The sequence below is a fragment of the Anser anser genome (assembly GCF_964211835.1).
Source record: "Anser anser genome assembly, chromosome: 9".
NCBI classification, from domain to species: Eukaryota; Metazoa; Chordata; class Aves; order Anseriformes; family Anatidae; genus Anser; species Anser anser.
The window spans coordinates 11,805,863-11,827,653 of NC_139729.1; the positions used below are offsets into that span (position 1 = coordinate 11,805,863).

Here is a 21,791-nt window from a genome sequence, read left to right on the forward strand (position 1 = left end):
CGGGAGCGCGCCCCCTGCCGGAGGCGCGTGCACGCTGCCCCCCTCCCCCCCCCCGCAGAGCCCTGTGGGAAGGAGGCGGTGCGCGCCCTGAGGGCCCGGCGGGCTGTGAGGCGCTTGGCCCCAGCCAGACGGAGGGCTCCGTCTCAGCCCTGCCCGGCTCGTCCCTTTAAAAACCAGCAGGAGCTCAAAGCAAACTTTTTTTATTTTTTTACCCAGCTAAAAATACTGTTTTATTTTTAGTCCTAAAATCCATATTAGTCCATGGTGCAGAATAGCCCCATGTGGTTCCTGCAGCCCCAAAGCCTATTCTTAGCCGTTACGCACCAGTGGAGATATAACTGTTTTCAGCTGAAACAGTTCCGCTCCAGTCATGATTCCAGCCACGGTCCATTTGGCTTTCCCCCTCCCTCCGCTAGGTGAATAAATACTTGTCATTGTGCGCTGAGCGCCAGCCAGAAATGATGCAGCGGTGAATGCAAGTGGTGCCTCCGAGCTGGGGGGCTGAAAGCCTGTATTTCTTGGCGTTTGTTTTTTAGCTGACAGCAACAGACTACTTCGCCCCAAAATCTTAGAGTGAAATTTCTCCCTTAGGAGGCCATGATGTAAAAGCAAAGCTCCCTAACCAGGAGCTGGCCTCTGATGAGCTACATTTGATCCCCCTCGTTGCTGTCACACAGCTGAAGTCAATGCTAATAACGGTCTGGGGAGAGGGAGAGGCAGCACTGCACCGCGAGCTGTCAGCAAGAACTTCCAGCTTTGCTACAGAAGTGGCTGTACCTTATTATTCTACTTAGTGAACATGAGTCTGAGTACTCAAAATATTTTCACATGCTGTAAGGCAAGCTTTATCTGAGCTGGGAGATGTTTAGCACTCGTAGAGATTTTTTTTCCCACAGTTTGTATAAAGATATCGTTGAGACAAAAAAAATCAGGAAGAGAATGTCTATAAGATGTCTCATCTGCAGAATTCTTTTTTTATTTTTATTTTTTAAATATCTCAGGAACCTCAGATGACTTTTTTTAAAATCCTTTTGTGTTTTTTTTTTGTAATAGCAGGTGCCTCTTCAGTCCTCCACAACTCTCAGTCAAGCAGAGCATGAAGACTGGCATGAAAATTCAAGACTATATCCGTGTGGTTAAATTCCTGCATGGTTTAATTAGAGGACTACTACATGTTGTCTATGTATGAAATTACCTCAGCGGCTAGTCTGACATTTACTAGGGTACCGAGGGCATGATGTACTTCAGAGCCCTCTCAATTACCATACCAATTCATCTGCACTATTAAAAATACAAGTGCAAGGGAAGGGCATCCCTAACGAACCAGAAACCTTCCCTATTGACCCATTGTCGTCACCCATCCTAGCCCGCCTCCCTCTGTAGAGCAGTGGAGCAATGAAGACAGAGCACAGCTTTGAAATGGTAAATAATCATGATAAAGCAGCCCTGAACATGTGGCAGAGTTTGTCATGTCTTCTCTCCCCACCCCCAGTTTAGTTATTTGGAAAAGCAGCTCCTGTTTGTTGAAATATTGGGCATTTTGTCTGAGAAGAGCCAACATCTTCTCAGCAGCCTGTCTTCCATGGGAGCGGAGAAGCATCCTCATTTGTCATGTCCCTAAAATAATGATAAAAACAGCAGACAAGGCGGGCAGGTGAACATCCAACTGTGGTTTTTAAAGGCAGTCACTTCAATGCATCTGTCACCTCAGACGGCTTACGTTAAAAGACAAAGCACCACTATAAACACTGCTACTTCTGCAACACCCAATTATTTTAAGACATCCTTCTCACATTTGGCAAGCTGAGTTTGAAAAGCAAGAGTAAAGTGCTCCAGTTATTCCAATCCATCTTGCGAAGGGATTTATTTGGACACTCCCATAAGATTAAAATTAAATGTAGTCACCTATGTAACCTCTCAGCTAAAGCCTGAACTCTAAGCCATGAAGAACCTGGAGGAGAGAGACTCCCTGATCATATTGTTTCCCTTTCCCTCTTGACTGTGCCTACACTGAGCTTTTTAGGTAAGACATCCTGCCATCTATCACATGGTGTCTGTCCTCTACAGCCCTACCATGAGTATGACAGTAGCATCAGTGAGAAACACGCTGCAATCCGAGTATCTGCTCTCAGTGCTGGCTGAAGTGCTCATGACTTCTCTGCTGTACATTTCCTACTCTGGGAAAGTTTAAACAAAATTCCTCCAGGGATACAGGACTAGCTGGAGTTCCTGTTCTAGGAGATAAATGACTTGACACAAGTCTTCATCCATTCTGGGAAAGACCTGTATCCGCAGCAGGCTTTTCATCAAACTTCTCTACTTATCCTCACAAGCAGATTTAGAGTCACTTGGGGCATCAGTCAGACTGGCATCGACATACCAGCAGGCATCAGTAAGTAAAGTTGGTATTGCCAGGACCTTTAAAAGCCACCTGTGATGACACCAGGCATAAAGGGAAGACAGCATCAAGAACTGTAATACATTAATTATAGGTAACTAAATTTAAGTAGATCTTGTCAGCCAGTAACTATTGGCTCAGGCATTCAGCTAAGCAATTTCTTTTTTAGTATTTCTGTATGACCTAATGACATTGTTATTTAGTTTGATAGTTGCCAGCAAAACAGAACAATTTAAAGAACAATTAACTTCCCAATCTCAATTCTTGCAAAGCTGATTTCAAAATTCACGTTGCTACAATTTCAAAATAAATGTACATCCAAAAGCATTTATTCTTCAATGCACTGAATAAAGGCGACAGCTAGCAGCACCTGTTTGAGTTGAACAAAGCTACTCTGGCAGAAAACTGAACACTATAAAACCTGACACTCTCGTCCTCTAAATGCCAGAGAAGACAATCCTCATAGAAGAAAGCTGGGCTGGGACAAAATCCAATTAACCCAGGAGACTGGCATCCTTTTGGAAAAGGACTAAGGAGCAAAGTCTTGATCACAGACAGATAAGTTCCACAGCTGACTGATACTCCTTTAAGAGGGCAGCTGCAGCAGTTTTTTCCGCACATTTACAAATTCTCCCTGTTCCCATTGAGCCAACACAGCCACCTTGTCCTGCTGCAAATGCACAGCTAAAAGCAAGAACCCACCCTCCCAGGCTCTGCAGCCTGAGCTATGCCCAGTTCAGACACTGTTGATTTCCTCATTGAAACTTGTCAGCTGGAATTGAATCAAAATTATTAAAAAACAAACATTAGAAGTTTTCTTTCCACTCTCCCCTGCTGCTGCCCCAGCCTCCTCACACAGCTGCATGTGCAAATCAGCAAATGGCAGCAGTGCTTGCTTTACTGCATGGAAAGAGAAAAAAACTAAAAATAAAAAATAAAATCGAGAGCTGTAGTGTTGCCATTTTCCCACAGAAATGAAGACTAAGGAGCCCTCATCCAGATTTTACTTTATCTCAGAGACCCAAGAGCTCATACACACAACAAACACATCAACTGTCTACAACACGCAGAGCCATACTGAAGGCCTATGCTGGATAAAATATTTACATCTTTCCTTTCATTACTGGATTGTGCCTGCACTGATGCACAGTTAAGCCTGCTCCTGAGCCCTCCATGCTGGCCCCGCCAGCAAAACTTAGCAGATCACCAACACCAGAACCAAGTGCTTGGACACACATTCAGACTTCCATGCATCTTTTTCCACTTATATAAAAAGGGAAGGAGGAAATACAAAGCCATATGTAGCTGAAGCAACCTGCCCAGCTCCCAGCTGGGGCACTACCAGGGCTGAGATGCAGTGGCTATTTTAGGAAAAGGGAAGGCTGACAGAGTTCAGCTGTCAACACTTAGCAGTGGACAGCATTTCAAATATTTACATGGTCATGTCTCTTTGTAAGGAATTGCAAACATTGGACTTTTTCATCCAGAACTGCTGTGTAGAAGGGGAAAGCCGAACTCTTCCTTGCTCATCTAAGTCAGGATGCCAAGCTTTAGGGCTCAAACACTGGCACAGTCAGGAGTGAGGGCCACAGGAGTAGTTTGTGCACATAACTAAAATAAGCAACAGATGAGACTGGAGATAACAATGCTTTATTTGTACATTTCAGCAACAGGAGAAATAATTGAAGATGAAATTATCTGCTTTGTTGTAAAGTATAAAAACATTTAATTATAAATATTTAGCTAAAAAAGCGTGATTTTATAAAATATAATCTGTGAAGATATATACACAGTTTAATTGTTTAGCAATTCTTTCACCTGACATTAAAGAGTAGAGGTTTTTCTATTCATTATTCCATGCTCACAGTTTAGTGCTCACAGTTTAAGAAGCAAAACAGACAAGTGAAAAGATGACTGGTGAGTTTTGATCTGGAAAATACAGAAAAGCACAAACTGGGGCAACAGCAGAGGCAGAATTTGGGCAAATTCGTGTTTGGAGAGGTCTCCCCAAGGGAACATAGCTTCCCTCTGTCATGACCTACAGTGTATATCCAGACAAACATCAGACATTTTAACATTTGTGGACAAGTTTCCTGTGTTTGTGAAAGAAAATAGCTAAATACAGTGCAAGCCCTCTGAATTCAATTCAACTAAACATGCTAACCTCTCTGGTCTTCACTTCTTGAGAAGGGATTGCTCAGTATGCTGGGCTGGTTTTATCTGTCATGGCTCTAATGAAATCAAACAATGCCACCTTTATGATTCAGGATGAGCACATCTCCAGATAGAAAAACCCAGCATTCCATCCAATTTTGTCATCCATCTGGCAAAGCCCCCTAAAAACAGATTGGAAGGTTGGAAAATACAGTAAAGCCATACAGTACACTAAACATGATGGAATGTGAAAGAAGATACATGATTAGGCAACTCAGTTTTCTATTCCTTGTTTAAGAGAGCCAGCTTCCTCTCTTCAAAGTTCTCAGAAATCTTGCATCTTATTGAAAGATTTGTTAGTATGGCACTTCAGAGAAGGAAAACTGGAAGACTCTCCAACATGCTGGGTAGCAGAAAAGTCTACGGGAAATAATTTGATCCATAGCCATAGTAATTATCTTTCTCTCTTCACAGTGTTTTCACAGTGCCTGGGGCACAGGGCTTTGAGGAAGAAGAGGGATGAAGTCAGGGATGTGTGACAACACCCAACAGCAGTACAAACATACAGGAAGTGAATCTGTACTTTGTACACCCTGCTTTACACAAGACCTCACTTGTCTGTAAGCAAGGAATGAATTAATAAGAAGTTAAGAGAAAAGTTATGTATAGAAAAGAAGGAAAGAATGAAGTGGCAAACAACACTTCTCAGCACTCACCCTGATTTGCTACCTGCTGTTTCTACTTCAGGGTGATGCACTCCTGATGGTTCAGAGGAAACAGCATGTACACAACTCTTACGATTCACATCGTTATGAATGCACAGTAACTGCAAGAGTTGCATCCTTAGGAGCTCAGGAGGATCTTCAAGAGAGGAAGACTAGCAAAGCTGTAACGAATTTTAGACAGGATCCAGGCAGTTCTCTCCAGGTAGAGCCCTGATCTGGGAAACGTACCAAGTTATGTGCAATCTTGGAGTGCATATTGGCTGGTTGGTTACTGGGTGAATGCAGACTTTAACTCCCTGAATGCTGCTCGGCGGTGTTTCCTTTCCTCCTCTTCCCGCTTTCGTTCATCCTGTTCAGCTTTTATCTCTGCTTCAAACTTACTTGCTGAAGAAAGGGCTTGAACCTTTATGAGAGAAAAAGTAAAAGCTCATCAAGCCTTGCATCAGAAGCAGAGTCTGAATTACTCTTGAGTGAGCAATGCTGAACTGTCTGCTGCACCTCCCATTGCTTGCTGGGAAGCTGTCAGAATGGGTCAAGTATTAATTACACTGCAATGCTTGGGTATTTACACCCAGTACCTGTTAGTTCACTTTGACCTTTCTTTTACTGATGTCAAAGTCAATTACTAATAAGTCACTAGCAAGCAACCAAAACAATGCCATCAGTGCTAGGTCAAATACATTATTTCTGTAAACAGGCAGAATAGCATAAGTTGCAAGTATACAGTGGTAGAAACTACTGCAGAAAACAGTTCTAAATCATAGCCAAATCTGAGAACATCATACGACCACAGATAATCTGCAGATCAAAGAGATGTTGTGTTTTTTTTTTCCTGGCTATTTTTCCAGCTTTCATCTTAGTACATCTGCTGTGCAATAGCTGTGCTATACTCTGAGGACAAAACTCCTTATATAAACAAGCAGGATTATTCTCTCTCCAAAAGAACATTCAAAAAGGGTGCTTTGTCAGATTCGAATTGTGTAAAGCTCTTTTTGCCAGCTCCAGGACCCTGTGGAATAATTTTGATTCCAAAGGTTACAGAAAGCTGCTCAAGAAAGACATCTGAAATTCCATACTACAAAATACGCCATTCACTACTAAACTCTGAGTGCTGTGGTCAAGGCAAGTTTTGCAAAATGAGAAAATCAAGTCCTTCACATGAGCTTCCAGGACACTTTTGTCTTTAAAAGCGGTCAGCCAGCTAGTTCTGTACAGCTCCCAGCCACAGGGATGCAAGTCAGCCAGTCTACCAGGGTAGGACCCACAACAGAGACAGTGTATGAAGCCATTTCAGTGTTGACTGATTCACAAAGGAATGCCCTAGCAAGATTATAGCAAAGTTTGAAGGGAAAAACAATGGCTATGGTTAGGGGCAGATGAAATACACTTCCTTTTAGATAGGTAGAAAACTATCTTCTACTGAAAAGCAAGCAAGGTCAGCGTCTCTGTGACAATTAAAACAATTAGTGCCTGTGTGCAGAGTTGTTTCATGTTCCTCTTTGCCACACCATACCTTGGCTTCAAAGAAGTTCTTGGCTCCTTTGACTCCCTCAATGGAGACGTCTATCTCTGAAAGCTTTGCAAGAGTCAACAGGCCGCTGTCCTCTTCAAGTTCCCCAGCTGCAGCTTTATGGAAAATCAGCAGGAACTAGCAAGACAGAGAGGAAACATTCAAGTTCTTCGCTGAGGTGAGAACTTAAAGCACAAGCAAAGCAGACATTCATCTGGGAGGTAGGAATTTACATTTTAGAGCAAAGGAAACCAGTTCTATATAAACCAAATAGCACTAAGCAACTTGTGCTTCAGTGCCCTGGCTCTACCACACAGCCCCATTGGACCAAAGAGATTTTTTTTTTTTATTTTATTTTTATTTCTTTTTTTTTAGGAAAAGACGGTTTTCTGTGGAGCAGAGCCATGATGAATCATAGCTCCTAGACTGCTACAGGGCAGGAGGAAGGAGGCCATCTCCACCTGCCCGGTACAACCATAGAGTGCTAAATCATGGCCCACCATATGTCCCCACACCCTAATGCTATATCACAGTCCCCCCAGCAGCTTCCCCACTATTTTGGGGTCTCAGATCACATCCCACAGGAATAAAAGCAAGGCAAAGACTGCCCTGGCTCACACCCAAACCCCAGCCTCCTTGGATAGAGGTACCAGCACAATTTTATTAGAGAGGACATCAGCTCAAAGATGTGCACTTGAAAGGAATCTGGAAACTGCTCAGCTGCCAAGAACCCTGCCTTCAGTCCTTTCTAAGCATAATTGTCCATACAGTATGGAAGGGGAAAACCAAATTAAGGTCAAATGCACGAAGAACAACAGAACACGGTCACTTCAACTGGTCCTTGCTGAGGACATGGGAAAAGCTACTTAAATCAGTCCTTGGAGCTATGCCTCAGCCTGTTCCAGGGAACCCAGACTGGTTTAGCTATAATGAGCAATGGCAGTGTATTTCTGTTGTGCCCATTAAATAACATACAGGAGAGCTTCTCAGACGTATCCGTCAGGGGTCAAGTCAGGGGCATGCCCTTGTGATAGTCAGAGATGACTTGAACAAGTACCAGCCTCTATAGAACAACTTGCTTTGATACCATTGTCCTGCACTGGACTACAGATGTTTAGCAAACCCAGAGTCACTACAGTAGACTGCAAATTGCTAAACGAATTGTAAAAGAAAACAAAAAAATCTATCATCTCTCAGGAAAGCACTATTTTTTTTTTATTCTTTTTTTAAACAGGAAGGATGAGACCAATCTGCTTGAAGACAAATACCTCTGCATCACCTTCCAGCTGACAACCACACTCCTGTAACTCCCAGCTATTCTCAGGCATCCCAGGAGGTGTCTCAGTGCTGAAGCACTGAAGGAACAGAGCCAGGGACAAGCCACCCAAGTACAAAGCAGCACAAGCAGCGATGCACCACTGCGGCACTTCAGTCCAGGGCAGAGAGCTGAGAACACCACATAGGATTACTGTGAAATCTATCTGCACAGGCATGTCTGACATCCCTGGCACTTTATGACTTTGTTCCCTCCTCCTCCAGACAGCCTGCATTATCCCAGAGGAGGGCAGCAGAGTCCCAGCATCTGCACCGAGACAGCCCCACTCTCCCATTTCAAGTTGCTTGCAGAAACCAGTGGAGATGCAAGAGTTTGGGAAGACTCCCATGGGAAAGGGTGTGGAGATGACGGCAATGCTGGCTGCCCTCTCACAGATGCAGCGTTACCAGGCCTTGCTTCATGCAGCGGCCTTGGGGCCCCTGCGTGCTCAGCACAGAGCAGCCAGAAAGCAGGCTATTCTTCGGGAGGGAAGTTATCCCCCTCCAAACACATGTAACGAATTAAACGATGCTCTGCTGAACAAGCAGAGCACCTCAGAAAGAAACCGAATCTTCCCCAAGACACCCTCTCTGTGCTCAGATCCGCTGCGTTTGGGATAGTTCCTCTCCCTTGCCCCCACTGCTGAGCGCAGAGACACAGAGGGCCAGCCGCCAGGCTGCACATGCTGCTGTTAGTCATGGTTCCTCCTCGCAGTTTCTGCTCCACCCTTTTAAGTCCCACTTCCTGGCATTGGAAAAGGACAGTGGAAGCAGCACAGTCCTGAGGTCTGGTACAGCTGTCACACAGGGAGGGACTGGAAACACCCAGTCACAAGTGCGCATGAATCATCCTGAAACTAGGGGATGGGGCAGCAATCCGCCACTGGAACACCGGCTGCTGCAGCCGGGAAAAGCAGGCTGAGCTAAAAGGAAAGCAAGGACCAAGCCACTGCTGGGGTGGACACAGCATAGCTCCAGCCCTGAGGGCCCAGCGAGGCAGACTATGGGGCATCATACTGGTTTCCACAGGAGCTCAGGATCAGTCCTTCCTTCTATCAGCATACCACCCACAGCCCACTGGTCATTTGCTATTGAGGCATCAATCCTCTCACTAGAGAGCAGCAGAGGGAATTTACATTAAGTTTCTCGATGAACTTCTATTCCTAATTCACCTCATCCCCTTGCTAGGCCCAGGCTCTACCACACATAGCTAACTAAGCCTCAGAAATGTCAACAGAAGCTAAAGTGAATAATGCTGGTACTATTGAAAATCCTGCTCTCATGGAACATGGACAGCAGGACACACTTCGTACCCCACAAGCTTTGTGGGAGTTAAAAGATATATCCACCCTCACATCACTCATTAGCAGAGACCTAACCAGTGCCAGGTCTCAGAGCAATGCTGCACATATGCACCCCACTAAACACTGTGGTTGCCTCCTGGACACGAGGGCAGGCGTTGGTCTGACTGACAGCAGCAGCCTTGCAACAGCTTACCAGAAAAAGCAGTGCCACCCAAGTCTGTGGTTTGCACAAACCCTGCTAGCAAACACATGACGTGGGTCTGCATTTACACCAGTGGAGGTGTGAGGGCAGTGGGTGGATTTTTGCAGGTTGTAGATAGCAGCGGGGATTGGGCATTACTATTATACCAATTAACTCTGGTTTCCTGTGGTAATGATAAAACCAAACATTGAGATATTTTTTCCCCCAGCTGTACCTGATGTTTTAAGCCTAAACTGCTTTGCTCAAGTCACAGAGGGAGTCTTGTGCAGTTAATTGTTGATGTATTTGTGGACTCTTAAAGGTCAATGGTACAGGCAGCATTCCTAACAGGGCCAGTGGTTTGTGAGCAGCAAGTCAGAGCAACACAGGCCTGCCTTCCTGCTTACATGGGGTGGGAAGACACGGCACTGCTCAAACCAGCAACAAAAGCTGACCTGTTGCAAGTGGCAGAGGTCCTTCGCAATTCTCCAGACAGACCTCAAGCAGCACATCCTCAGGCAGATTTGTCAGGACCTTCTCTGGAGAGGCAGACAGGAGCCTGAGTTGCACACTGCTGAGTTCAGACATGCATTTAAACCAGGGTTTCTCCTTGGGTTATCAGAGTGGTCCAAGTCAGCTTGATCACTCCCCATGTGCTTCCTGGTCACTACCAGCAGCAAGTGGAGCGGGGCAGGGCCACAGGCTGGTTTGGGCCTCCTCACCCACCGGGAAACCTGACTCCCTGTGGGTTTTCTGCCCAGCACACCTGCAACAAGGCAAGAAGCATCCTGCTCCTCTCTCCCACATGAAGCTGTGAGCACCTGCCAAAGCTGCTAAGTAATTCGTCCCCAGAGCTCTGCCAGCAATACTCCCTTGTTCTGATCTGTGTACCACTCAAGCTCGCATTTGCTCGACCATCTTTTTGCATCTGGTGAGAAGCTGCAGCAACACCAGCTGCCTCCTGCCACATGCCAAGGGCTGGCAGCAGGCAGCCCGTGCCAGCAGATAGGCGGCCGTGCTCCAAACAGGTGGCAGCAGAAGAGGAGCCACACTGCCACCCGTGCGGCACCAACAGAGCCAGGACACCAAGGGATCTCCCAGCACCCTGGGGGATAAAGGCGCTTTGCTTTTGTGGGAGAGGGTGTCTGCAGTACTGCTCACAAAGCCCAGAAGCTGTTCCTAACTCTTTTCCCAGTCTGACAGCAAGCTCAGGCAGCACGCAGCAAGGCGGAGAGGGCTCCTCCAGCACATGCAGAGATTTGGCAACCACAGCTGCATGTCTGTGCTGCCTCCAGTGCTTATCTTGCCCCAGTCTGACCTGGGGCCAAGGACAAGGTGCTCTTCCTGCTCCGCTGGATTCTTTGCTACCTCCAGTTCACCTCTGCCTGTGCATGTACGCTCCCCTGTGCAGAGGAGCTGCCAGCTTAGAGCTTTGCAGGTGCAAGCTGAGAGGCTTTCACTCAGGTTGGAAGCATTTCTCCAAGCAGTACTGGGAGCACGGTGCATGAGAGGGGACAAAGCAAACGTGTACAAGGAACAGGAGTGTAAAGAAGTGTTTCCCACAGCTCACTTCAATGCTCTAAAGGGTGGACAGGCAACCTCCTTTCCCCCCCCCCCCCCCCAATATTCCAAATAAAGAACAGAACATCTGAAGCCACAGAGAGCTCTGCACCTCATCCCCACAACCAAATCCCCACTATAGAAGAGGCATGGCAAGAGCACAGCCCCTTCACAAACTGGGAAGCCCAGATGCTCATGGCACATCTCCAGCACCTCCTGGAGGGGGAAGAAGCAGGATAACCACACAGCCCACAGCTGCCACAGGATACAAGCAGTCCAGGCTCTCATGCTGCCTGAGGAACTGTTGGTTAATTTAGAAAGCCACAGCGTTACGCACACTATTGATTCAGGCAGTAATCAAAGCCTAGCAGAAGATGATGCAAGAGGACGTTGTGATAACTGCTGAGAAGAGGGCTGGGTACTGTTGTCCACGTGCAGGTCATTTAAGTGTCCTCTCTTCCTTCACCCAGCAGCTGCTCCTGTCCTGCCCACACCACTCTTCTCAGCTGCCCCAGCACGACTGACACCCCAGCCGCCTCAGAGCACAGTGGTGACAGACAGACCGACCTGCTTGCTGCCCGTCCCTGCTGAGCCAACACGAAGTACTGAACCACAGCATCTCCCAGCTTATTCCTTGCTGCAGGGACACTGAGCTTGCTGCGGCAGGTCACCGTGTGATGTAGAGGGGCCCAATATAAACCGGAAGGAGAAGCCTTCTGCACTCCATGAAACGGGCTGCTCTGAGCAGAGTCCTTCCCCTGCACTTGAAATAAGGCCTGAGCTGCTGTACTGCAGAAACCCAGCAAAGACTCCTTGTGACTGCAGGGATGTGCCAAATCTGTGCCACCCCCAGCTACAGCAGGGAGCTGTCAGCACTCCCGGGCGGCTGCAGCAGGGCTCATATGTGCTCCCCAAGCAAGCAGGGAGGTTGAAGCTCTTCAGCACCTGGTACTATTGTTGCCACATGGAAATAGATGCTGACAGTGCTCCAGCTCAAGCTGTCCATGGTGTGGGGAAGCTCACTTGCTTCTCCACTGCACCCCACAGCTGGAGGCACACAGAGGGGATGGGGCTACCTACAGCCAGAGAATGGGGCCCAGATGCCTCCTCCCTCTGCCCCACAATCATATCCCCAGCTGTGCCCATGGTCACCCTTACCTCACGGAAGCTGAGCTTCCCATCAAAGTCTTCGTCCACCTCCTTGATCATGTTCTTCAGCCCCAGGTGGGTCTGAGGGGCTCCCAGCTTTTCCATCATCAGTTTCAGCTCCATCAGATCGATGTACCCATCCCGTCCCGAGTCGTACCTGTGGGGTACACAAAGGGGAGAGCGTCAGCCCTCATCATTCCCCACTCCAGGAGGATCTTCCCAGAAGAGGAACTGGGCAAATGGAAAAAGTAACATGGTGGTTCAAAGCTCAGGGGAGAGGAGAAGCTGTACAACGCAGATATATTAAGTTCAGGGAAGTGGCTTGCAGCCTTCAGAGCTGTCTCTTCAGAGAGGGAAGTGCTCAGGGGAGCTTGGACCAAATGGCCCCACACAGAAAGAACACAGAGGAACTCAGCTTGTCTCAGTGGGATTTCCATCACACCCACTTGCGTGTCCAGCACAAAGGTCACTTACACACAGCTTACACCATGCACCAGCATGGTGGGGAAGAGGCATGCCAGCTGTCGCCAGGTCTCAGGCTCATTCAGAGGAGAAACAGGGAGCACAGACCACTCACAAACTTCCCACAGCAAAAGGCCATCTTTCTTTGTAAGCAAAACACACCCGTCTGGCTGTGAAGCTCTCTCCTCTCTGAAACACTTTTGTACTGCACAAGTGCTCTGCTTCAGGGCAGCTGCTGGTTCGGTGCCCCGAGGCTGAGCAGAAAGACAGGCTGGGGAAGCAGGGAGCATAGCACTAAGGGAATCCTGGCTGGTGCCTGAGGGCTAAAACACAGCCACTGGTGAGATGAGAAATCCACACCCACCTCAGGACAGCTCTAGGAGCAAGGCTGGAGCGGGTCCATGCTCCCAAAAGAGCGCAAAAGACTGTGAGGACTCCTTGCAGGAGGAGAGAGCACAGACAGGGAGGCAGTGCCCTGCGACTGAGTGCCCATTCCTCCAGAGCATTCAGCACTTCACATCCGTGAGGGTCATGACTGGGTTTCAAAGTCCAAAGCCTCAAGGATGAGCGCTCTGCTATCAGACAGCCCTGTGGCCCTCCCTCATCCCGCATTCACAGTGAGTGAAAGGCCCCACCACAGCCTGCTTCAAGACACGTTCCCAGAGCAGAAAGCAAGTCGGGACCAGTGCTGGCCATCAGGGCCTGGCACAGAGACAGGGCTCACACAGGGGGACGAGGCAGCATCTGCCTGGCTGGGCTCAGCCCCGGTGCAATGCCTGCTGTTGCTCCTGGCCTCCCTCCCCACCACCATCTCAATCCCGATGGAGTTAAATCCTTTCAGCTCTTTGGGGAAGAAATCCTAGGCACGGTGCTGAAGCTCTCCCCCCGGCGGGAGCTGGTGAAACCCTTCCACCCTTCATTCATTCACTGTTAGCTCTCTTCCAAAGAAAACGACAGCTGTAGCCGTCCCAGCCCAAGACCTGCACAATTGTGGTTGCCCTGGAAAAAAGCCCTTTCCAGCCGAGAAGCCTTGCAGCCGCAGAGGAAGCTGTGGCAGAGGAAGGCGTGAACAAAGCCACTGGCACTGAGCCACTGGCAGGCGTGGGCGGCATGAGGCAGGGCTGCAGCCCAGAGCATCGCCCCTGCCACAGCACCAGGTGCTGCTCCTCCAAACCGGGGGGGGCTCTGCTGCTTGTCAGACAGCCCCACCGCTTCCAAAACCACCTTTTATCCCATCTCTTCAGTTCCAAGAGGCCCAGTGTATCAGGCCCACGAGACCCCAAGCGGCAGGGACATCCCAACCAGGCTGGCTTGCAGACCCTGCTACCAATCTGCCCGCACATCTGCATCCAGCAAGCACAAGACCACCAGATTGGACAGCTTTCTGGAAAACTAGGAGAGAAACCAGGTCACAGAGCTGACGGGTCAGGGAAGGAAAGACAGCAGGTACATTGTAGGAAGGCATCGTTTAATTAAGGCACATGTTAGCAGCATTACCAAGCCCAACTCAGAGCTGCACTTTCAAGGCATCACAGAAGCGCACTAAGTATGACCTCTCCCATATTTAATCGGGAAATTGCTTTTCCTGTGAATTTGGGAGTAAGGGTGTGGAGCTGTTCTTTTGGAGTGAGGCAGTGCCTTTGATCAGATAAAGCAGCAAAGTATACCCTGGCAGGGGGACACTTGGGATTTTTTTCTTTGTTTTTGAGCCTAACAAGCTAACATTGCTCTTTGGCTGGCTGTGGAAGCAGGGCTGGCTACAAGGAGTCCTTGAAGAAGGGCTGCTTATCTGCAGTCAGGACACTGCCTCACCACTCTCAGAGTGGATGAACAATGGAGATGAAGTCAGGAGGAGGAAGACACCCAGCCCACTCCTACTGTGCTCACCTTGCCCTTGTCCTACAGGCACTGCCTGCACAAACACCAGTCCCCGGTGCCTGTCCCTATCCCGGCACGGAGCCTGAGGGGCAAACACTGCCCCCAAAGGGTTAACCAGCCGTGCTGGGTGCCGTGCTGCCAGGCACAGCTTCACCGGCCCTGCAGAGAGGCAGCACAAAGCCAGGATTGTGAGGAATGGGCGGCCGAGCAGCACGCAGTGCCAGCCGCACAATAGGTGCTCAGTGCACAGGCAACGCTTCTCCAAGCGGGACACTGCGTGGGACCGGCCAGGGACAGGGGTTCAGGTGGCATCCATCCACCCCGAAATAGTGCTACCAGTCACTCACAACGGGGGTGACACTACAGCTCCCAGATACCCAGTGCAAGCTGTGGGGCCACACAGCACCCTGCTCACTGCTGCATTTCCTCCCTGCCCCCACTCGCCTCCAAAAGCAGCCTGAGTATTTTAGGACCTCAGCACAGCCACACGACTGTCACAGAGCCGCACAGCCAGACTATTTAGGGAGAGGCGTATTTATAGGGCATGAGAGACGGCGTAATTCATTCCCCGCCGCACCCCCACAGGCACAGGCTCTCGGCGCAGCAGGCACAGCACAGTTGTTAGCATGGCAGTGGCTGGGGAGCATCAGTCCTGGCGCCCCTCAGCCCTACCCCAAATCCAACCGTCTGTCTTCCAGGAGCTCCCCAGGCCCTGACAAGGCTCTCACCTGTTTCACTGCCTCACAGCAGCTCCGTCCCTAGGGGGTGATGGACACACCGAAAGGGTATCACAGGTACAAGCAGAGCTGGAAGAGGGCACCACAGCAGGTTTGGTGCCTAAATGTACCCCAGGAGCCACCCATCCCATACTCCCAGAGGGGCACAGCAGGACTGTGCACCACTCATGTGCCCAGGTGCCGCAGCAGCCTCCTGGTGCCCAGCACCCACTGCCGCCCGCTGTCCTGCTGTGACACCGGACCTTTGCTCCCTTTGGGCTCAAAGCTCCCTGGGCTGCCAGCCAAGCCTCTTCCTGGTGACGCGAAAGCATTACGGAGGGGCTCTTGTGCTGACGGGCAAAGACGTCTCACGTCTCTGGCATGCAGGAGACAGGGAGGCCACTCCAGCAGCACATCAGTGCCAGGCCACCGTGAGTCCCCCTCCTGCCACAGCACAGCCAGGCCCCCTGGGAGAGCCAGGACACTGCACGCAGTGATGAGCCCCGTAGCCAGCGCAGCGAGGCTTCGCAGCACAGCCGCAGCCACAGACCTGGCAGCAGACAAGACACACGGGGCTGCTGCCAAAATCTGCTGCAACAAGGATGCGGGTGGATTCCCAGGCTGGCTCCCTTCCACCCAGGCTGTGCTGTGTGCCCGGCTGCTGGGGCACCGGCGGAGGAAAGCAGCAGCAGAAATGGGGGGGGGGGAAAGGAGGGAAAGAGGGAGTACTTGCTGAACTAACTTGCTGAAGAGCAAGAAGTGTTATGCACAGTTACTGTGCTAGTACAATCATTGCAATGGTGCTGTACAGCACAGCCGGAGGGTTGCACCACAGAAGGAAGGAGAAGGAAAAGCTGAGGACTGCATTACCAGTACCGACTTGGCAGTCGCCTCCCCACCTGCCTGAAGAAAAAACAACTTAAAGGATAGTTGAAAGAAATTCGAAATCCTGGAAGATCAAAGAGCAATTTCTAAACATTCATGCTTCTTGAGAACGCCTGGAAAGAAAGCCTGCCCTCGCTGTGCACGTTCACTGTACCTGAGCTTGCTCCACACAATCTGAGCAACTGTACTTTGATCTACAACTCCTGCGTGTTGCAATGGCCCAACAGGCTCTGAAACAAAGTAGAGTAATGGTAAGAGAAGTGGTAATAAGCTCTTCTTAAATATTTCAAAATCCTTTCTAAGTAGTACTTCATTTCCACCAAGCATTGCATATCACCTTACACGCCAAGAGCTTTGAAAAAAAACTCCTCCATACCAGGGACAAGAGCAGCCTCACACCACCAGCGACTGTTTCCAGCTCCTCAGCCACACGCAGCTCCAGCAGTGATGTGAGGACAAAACGAAAGCCTCCTACACCAGGATTTCCTCTGAGGCATTTGGCAAGACCCTCGCAGGGCCCAGGCCAGGTGCTAGGCACGCAGGGCGGTCAATTCCCCATTGGCATTACCTCCCTGACCACAGGGGTCCCAGACACAGCTGGTGATGGTCAGAGACAGCCGGTCACAGCGGGAGCACGGCAGCCTCAGGAGGACAAGGGGAGTCCGCAGCCTCAAGGCAGGAGGAGGCACAGTCGCAAAACAAGTGGGCGACACACTGAACTCCCTAAATGCAGAAGTGACAGCAGCACTGGAATTCAAGCACTTCCTCCCACCCTGCGGACTAATCTGGTGGCTGCTGTCCTCCCCCACCACGTCCCTCAAAGGTCGCTCAGACCTGGCACAGCCCGGCTGTCACATGCACCCTGCTCACACAGCCGTCCCCGAGCTGCCTTGGCTTGGGAGGGATGGCAGCAAGGTGAGCTGCAAGGCCCCAGAGCTCCTCAGGGTCTGCTGGCAAGGCTTTGGGAAGGGAGCTTATCGTGGTTACCTCCATCCCCACGCGTTGTCAGAACAGGCAGCTAATTAGGTCACGTTATAATTAGCCTGAGCTGCAGACTTCCTGGTCCCTCTGCCAAAAAAAGCCCACCCCAAGAGCACCTGGGGCCACCTGGGGCCCCTCTGGGCTTGGCAGCCGTGGCCCACAGGGCAGCAGAGCCCCAGCACCCGCTGCAGGCACTGGCACAGCTCAGCACGGGGTCACAAGGCTGGAACAGGGGGATGAGAGGAGCCCAAGCGAGCCCCTCGCATGGGGGCTCCCAGACCCACAGAGGGGAAGTTCCGCAGCAGAAGCCTGGCATCCTGCAGCATTGAGGAGACATCCCTGGCCGTCAAACGCTTGTTTTCTAACATTCGTAAGAAAGATCCTGGGTTGTAGCTGCTGGGGCCAGTAAGCTATACAAAGAATAAAAGCCTTAATCACATTAACTCAAGCTCTGATTGGCAGGACTTAAAGGGAACATTTCCTCTCCTTCTGGAGCACGTGGTGTTGGCCAGGACTTGAAACATGTCTCTGGGACCAGATGGAGCAAAGACCAGATCCTCCGAAGCACAACTCCAGCTGCCTTCAACAGAGCAAACCCCGAGAGGGGGTTTCTGTGCTCCTGTCTGCAGGAGGATGCCCACCACCGCACAGGGCACGCAGCCCGACCCCGTCCCGTTGGGCTCCGCCAGCCCGCGCTCAGCTGCGGCCGTCCTCACAGGGCACGCAATGTTTCCCAGCGGCGCTGAACTGCTGATTAGCATTCAACTGCAAAGCCTAGGTTTCCCTCTTGCAAGGCCTGCATTTAATGAGCTCATTGTCTAAAAATTCAGCTGCAATTCAGTTCTTCCACTTTTTATTTCCCCAACCAATGCTATTCCTCCCCTTACCCCTATGGAGTCGGTGCCACTGCCTGCTCCAGGCTCCTACCCTCAGTCTCTGGGCAGCATGCACCACAGTGGGCTGCCTGCATGCTTCGTCCTCCCGCCCTCGCAGTCCCACAACCCGGCCCCCCGTACTGCAGGGTCCCTTTTTACCAGTTGTCAGAAGAGGCACATGAACAAGCAGAGCAGAAATCTGGCCCGGACACATCCCTCCCTGCGCCCAGCTGCCGATGCAAAGCAGCCTGCACAACAAAGAGCTCCAGCACGCTCACAGAAACGCCTTGCCGAAAAGCACACGGCTAGGTCTCCCGCAGCAACAGCCCTGTCTGGGGCCAGCAACACCCCACGGAGCAGGGAACTGGAAGCGTTCAAGCAGGCTCCGTCTCTTTGCAATGGTTCCAGCCCCCAGGATGCTGAAGGCAACATGCAGGCAGGAGGAGGACCTAACAAGTTCCGAACCCTGCTGCAGGCATCTGCGTAAGCTGAAGTGGCTCTTGGCCACTGACTTTACGCTGACAGCCCACATAGCAGGAGTCCTGCCTCCTCACACCAGACATCAGCTCACCCCCTGCCCTGACATCAGTCCCCAGGAGCACAGCGGTCTGTGGCCCTGAAGGGGAACCTGAGCACAGGCAAACAAAAGTACCCAGGCACAGCCCAACTGCAGGAGTCAGCCGGGGGACAGAGAAGGGCTGAACACGGCCCTGATAAGGGGCAAGCCTTTCTGCTTACACAAACAACTCCCTGCACTGCCAGCTTGAATTCAGTACAAACCTTCCTGCTGAGAAGGGAACTCCATCCCAGCCCCCAGGAAGGGGGGAAAAAAGAGGAAGCCACGCTCAAGCTTTATTTTGGTACATGGTAAGGAACACAAAGCCCGGCAAACAGGACTGTGAATGGAGCTACAATGCTGCGGAGCAGAGCTGCAGGGGACATTCAGGAGCTCAGCTGCTGAAGGCAGACGTCAGGCATCACTGCGAGCCCTGGGGACACAGAGCTGCCAGATGCCCCGGGGTGTGAAGCAGGACTGCTGCAGCAGGCTGTGCCCTCCTGGCCATGCAGGGGTACACCGGAGGGGCCAAGAGTGAAGGGGAGCCAGGTGGGAGGGCTGGAGAAACTGGGAGGCAGGGACTGTCACCACTAATGCTCAGCAATACAAACTACACAGCATGCAGCCCGTGCACCCCCTGATGCAAGGAGTTGGGGCTTGTACCTCTCCATGTCCCATGCAGAGTTTCTCTGGAAAGCCACAGCGCAGGGGTCCACCACAAGAACCCTTCATCCTGAACCCAGGAAGGGCAACCAAACAGACATGGCCCTGGGCTGTAAGCTGAGCGTGGGGCTCAACAGCAACCCCCCAGCCCGAAGCAAACTCGACAGCCCTCTTGCTGCTTCCTCCTCCCTACCTAAAGCACGGGGGCAATATGTGCATCAGATGGTGCTGCTAACCTCAGGGCAGCGCCTTCCATCAGGACCGCAAAAACGTGCAGAAATGCAAACATATCGCCAAGAGCACGCAGGCTTGGGACAGATGTCCGCCCTCCCAACCCCCCAGGGGAAAAAAAAAAAAAAAAAAAAAAGCCCTGAGAAGGACTGCAGAAGAAGGGCAGCTGGCAGAGCCCCAAAACCCAGGGCAGAGCCCCAAAACCCAGGGCAGAGCCCCCAGCTCCCGGCAGGACCCCCCCCATGCCACCCCCCCGCCGCCCCCCGGCACTCACAGGCGGAACATGCGCTCCATGTCCTTGATCTGGCGGCGGCTGAACTCCTTGAACTCGGTGTAGGGGTTAAAGACGGCGGCCAGCCGGGGCTGCGCCGCGCCCTCGTTGATGTCGTGCCGCCGGGCCAGCTTGGCGCTCAGCTCCGCGCCCGCGCTGCCCGTCAGCGAGCCCCGCTCCTCCTCGCCCGCGCTGGGGGCCGGGGCGGGGGCCGGGGCTGCCCCCCCGTCGCCCTCCGCCCCGCTCTCCTCCAGCTGCAGCCGCCGCTGCAGCTTCTGCGCCAGCTCCTCCGAGGCCATGGCCCCGCCGCTGCCGCCTGGGCCGGCCCCGAACTTTATTCCCGCACTCGCCGGAGCGGAGCGGGGCGGGCCGGGCAGAGGCGGGGCCGGGGCGGGCACTGAGGAGGCGCCGTGGGGCTTGGGGGGGGCCCGCAGGGGGGGGGGCGCGGCACGGCGCTCCCCGGCACACGCCGCCTCGCCGCCCTGACCCCCTCGGGCTAAAATTAACCCGGGACAAAGCCGTGCTCAGCCCTGGCCCCCCTGCGAGGGGGGAAGGCGGGCGGCCCCTCGGGGCGGGCGGGTGACCCTGCGGCTGCCCCCGGGCGCTGGGGGACAGGGGCGGCCCTAGGGGTTCAGCGGAGCGGCCCTCCTGGAAAGGCCCCCTCGGGGTCACGAGAGGGGGCGGGACATTGAGCCTCGGGACAGCGAAGCCAGGGCCCGGCACCTCCCTACGGCCCCTGGTGCCCGCCCCGACGTCACGGAACGTGTTGTGCGGTCACAGCGCCTGCACCGCCACGGCTTCACACCTCGGGGCGGCACGGAGCAGCCCCCGCCTGCACGCGGCGCGGGGCAGGCGGCAGCCCGCCGAGCCGCCCCAAAAAGCCACCGCCGAGGCCGTTCGGAGCGACCGCCGCCACCTCCGCAGGTACCCCAGCTCCGGCGGGGCACAGCGCCGCGCGCAGCACACACACCACGGGGATATTTCACACGGGGAACACCAAAACCACCGCCGATCGGCACAAGGCATGGCGTAGGCCACGCTCACGGTAATGCGCTCTCAGGCACGGCCACAAGGGCGGCAGAGGGCACCTCCGCCTAGCACTGGGGAGTGGGGACGCCTGGGAAGAGCTGCAGGACAATGGGGACAACACGTGCCTCTAGGCGCTTTGGTGGCTGCTGGTTTTGCACATACCTAGCCACGTGGAGGGTGCTATTGGCGACAAATCAGCTAGGATGCCACCTCTTGGAAATAATCTGTAGGGCTATAACATAGACAGGAGTAAAAATAAGAAAGTAACACAGAACCCGAGTGGCACGTTAAGAAAACAATGGATATGACACAAACCTGGATGAACAGGTTCAGAAGAAAAATACCATACACTAAAAAAATAAAAAACTAAAAACTGTATTATCAAAAAAATGAAATGAAATAATACCTTCGAATGGAACTTTTGAAAAATAACACAATATTCTGAAAATATGACAAATATTTTCACTGTTTTTCAACATGCAATATTTTCAATATTCAATAAAAATATTCATTAATCAATAATATTATTATACAATATTAATATAACAATTGTGAATATTAAATATAAAATTTATATTTTCAATATTCAATATTTTATAAATATTATGAAAAATAACACAATATACCAAATAACAAACACCCTGGCAACGCCCGATCTCGTCTGATCTCGGAAGCTAAGCAGGGTCGGGCCCGGTTAGTACTTGGATGGGAGACCTCCTGGGAATACCGGGTGCTGTAGGCTTTTGTCTTTGCCGTCGGGGGGCCTTTGCGGGGCCAGGGGCGCCCCCTTTTGCCAGGGAGGCGGTGGCACAGGCCGTCGCCTAGGGTGTCGGTTGATGGTGCGGGTGTGGGGAAGAGGGCTGTTGCCGGGGAAGAGGGTGCCTACGGCCATACCACCCTGGCAACGCCCGATCTCGTCTGATCTCGGAAGCTAAGCAGGGTCGGGCCC

At 51.7% G+C, this 21,791-nt stretch overlaps 2 protein-coding genes and 1 long non-coding RNA gene across 3 annotated transcripts in view; 2 read left to right on the plus strand and 1 right to left on the minus strand.

Moving 5' to 3' along the window:
• Positions 1-61: 61 nt before the first annotated feature.
• Positions 62-5,683, plus strand: LOC310904214. The gene is made up of 2 exons (XR_014588119.1): positions 62-416; positions 1,054-5,683. It is a non-coding gene; the product is annotated as an uncharacterized lncRNA (long non-coding RNA).
• Positions 4,033-20,194, minus strand: EFHD1 (EF-hand domain family member D1). Its single transcript, XM_083848621.1, has 4 exons — positions 19,817-20,194; positions 12,305-12,452; positions 6,791-6,925; positions 4,033-5,680 (listed from the first exon to the last, which is right to left on the minus strand). Exons 1-4 carry the CDS (start codon positions 20,110-20,112, stop codon positions 5,546-5,548), a joined length of 714 nt encoding a protein of 237 aa, XP_083704747.1. The 5' UTR covers positions 20,113-20,194; the 3' UTR covers positions 4,033-5,545.
• Positions 20,195-20,448: 254 nt separating this feature from the next.
• The window catches only part of SCLY (selenocysteine lyase), a 39,808-nt gene continuing 38,465 nt past the window's right edge, over positions 20,449-21,791 (plus strand). Inside the window, exon 1 of the mRNA XM_083848596.1 lies at positions 20,449-20,737. The gene's annotated coding sequence lies outside the window, so the exon portion shown is untranslated. The remainder of the gene's footprint in view (positions 20,738-21,791) is intronic.

Excerpts from the sequence above, each read along its gene's own strand:
- EFHD1 (XM_083848621.1), bottom strand. The coding sequence starts at position 20,112 with ATGGCCTCGGAGGAGCTGGCGCAGAAGCTGCAGCGGCGGCTGCAGCTG. Across the intron at positions 6,926-12,304 it reads GGAAGCTCAGCTTCCGTGAG|TTCCTGCTGATTTTCCATAA; the intron begins GTAAGGGTGACC and ends CTGTCTTGCTAG. Across the intron at positions 5,681-6,790 it reads AGAACTTCTTTGAAGCCAAG|GTTCAAGCCCTTTCTTCAGC; the intron begins GTATGGTGTGGC and ends TCTCTCATAAAG.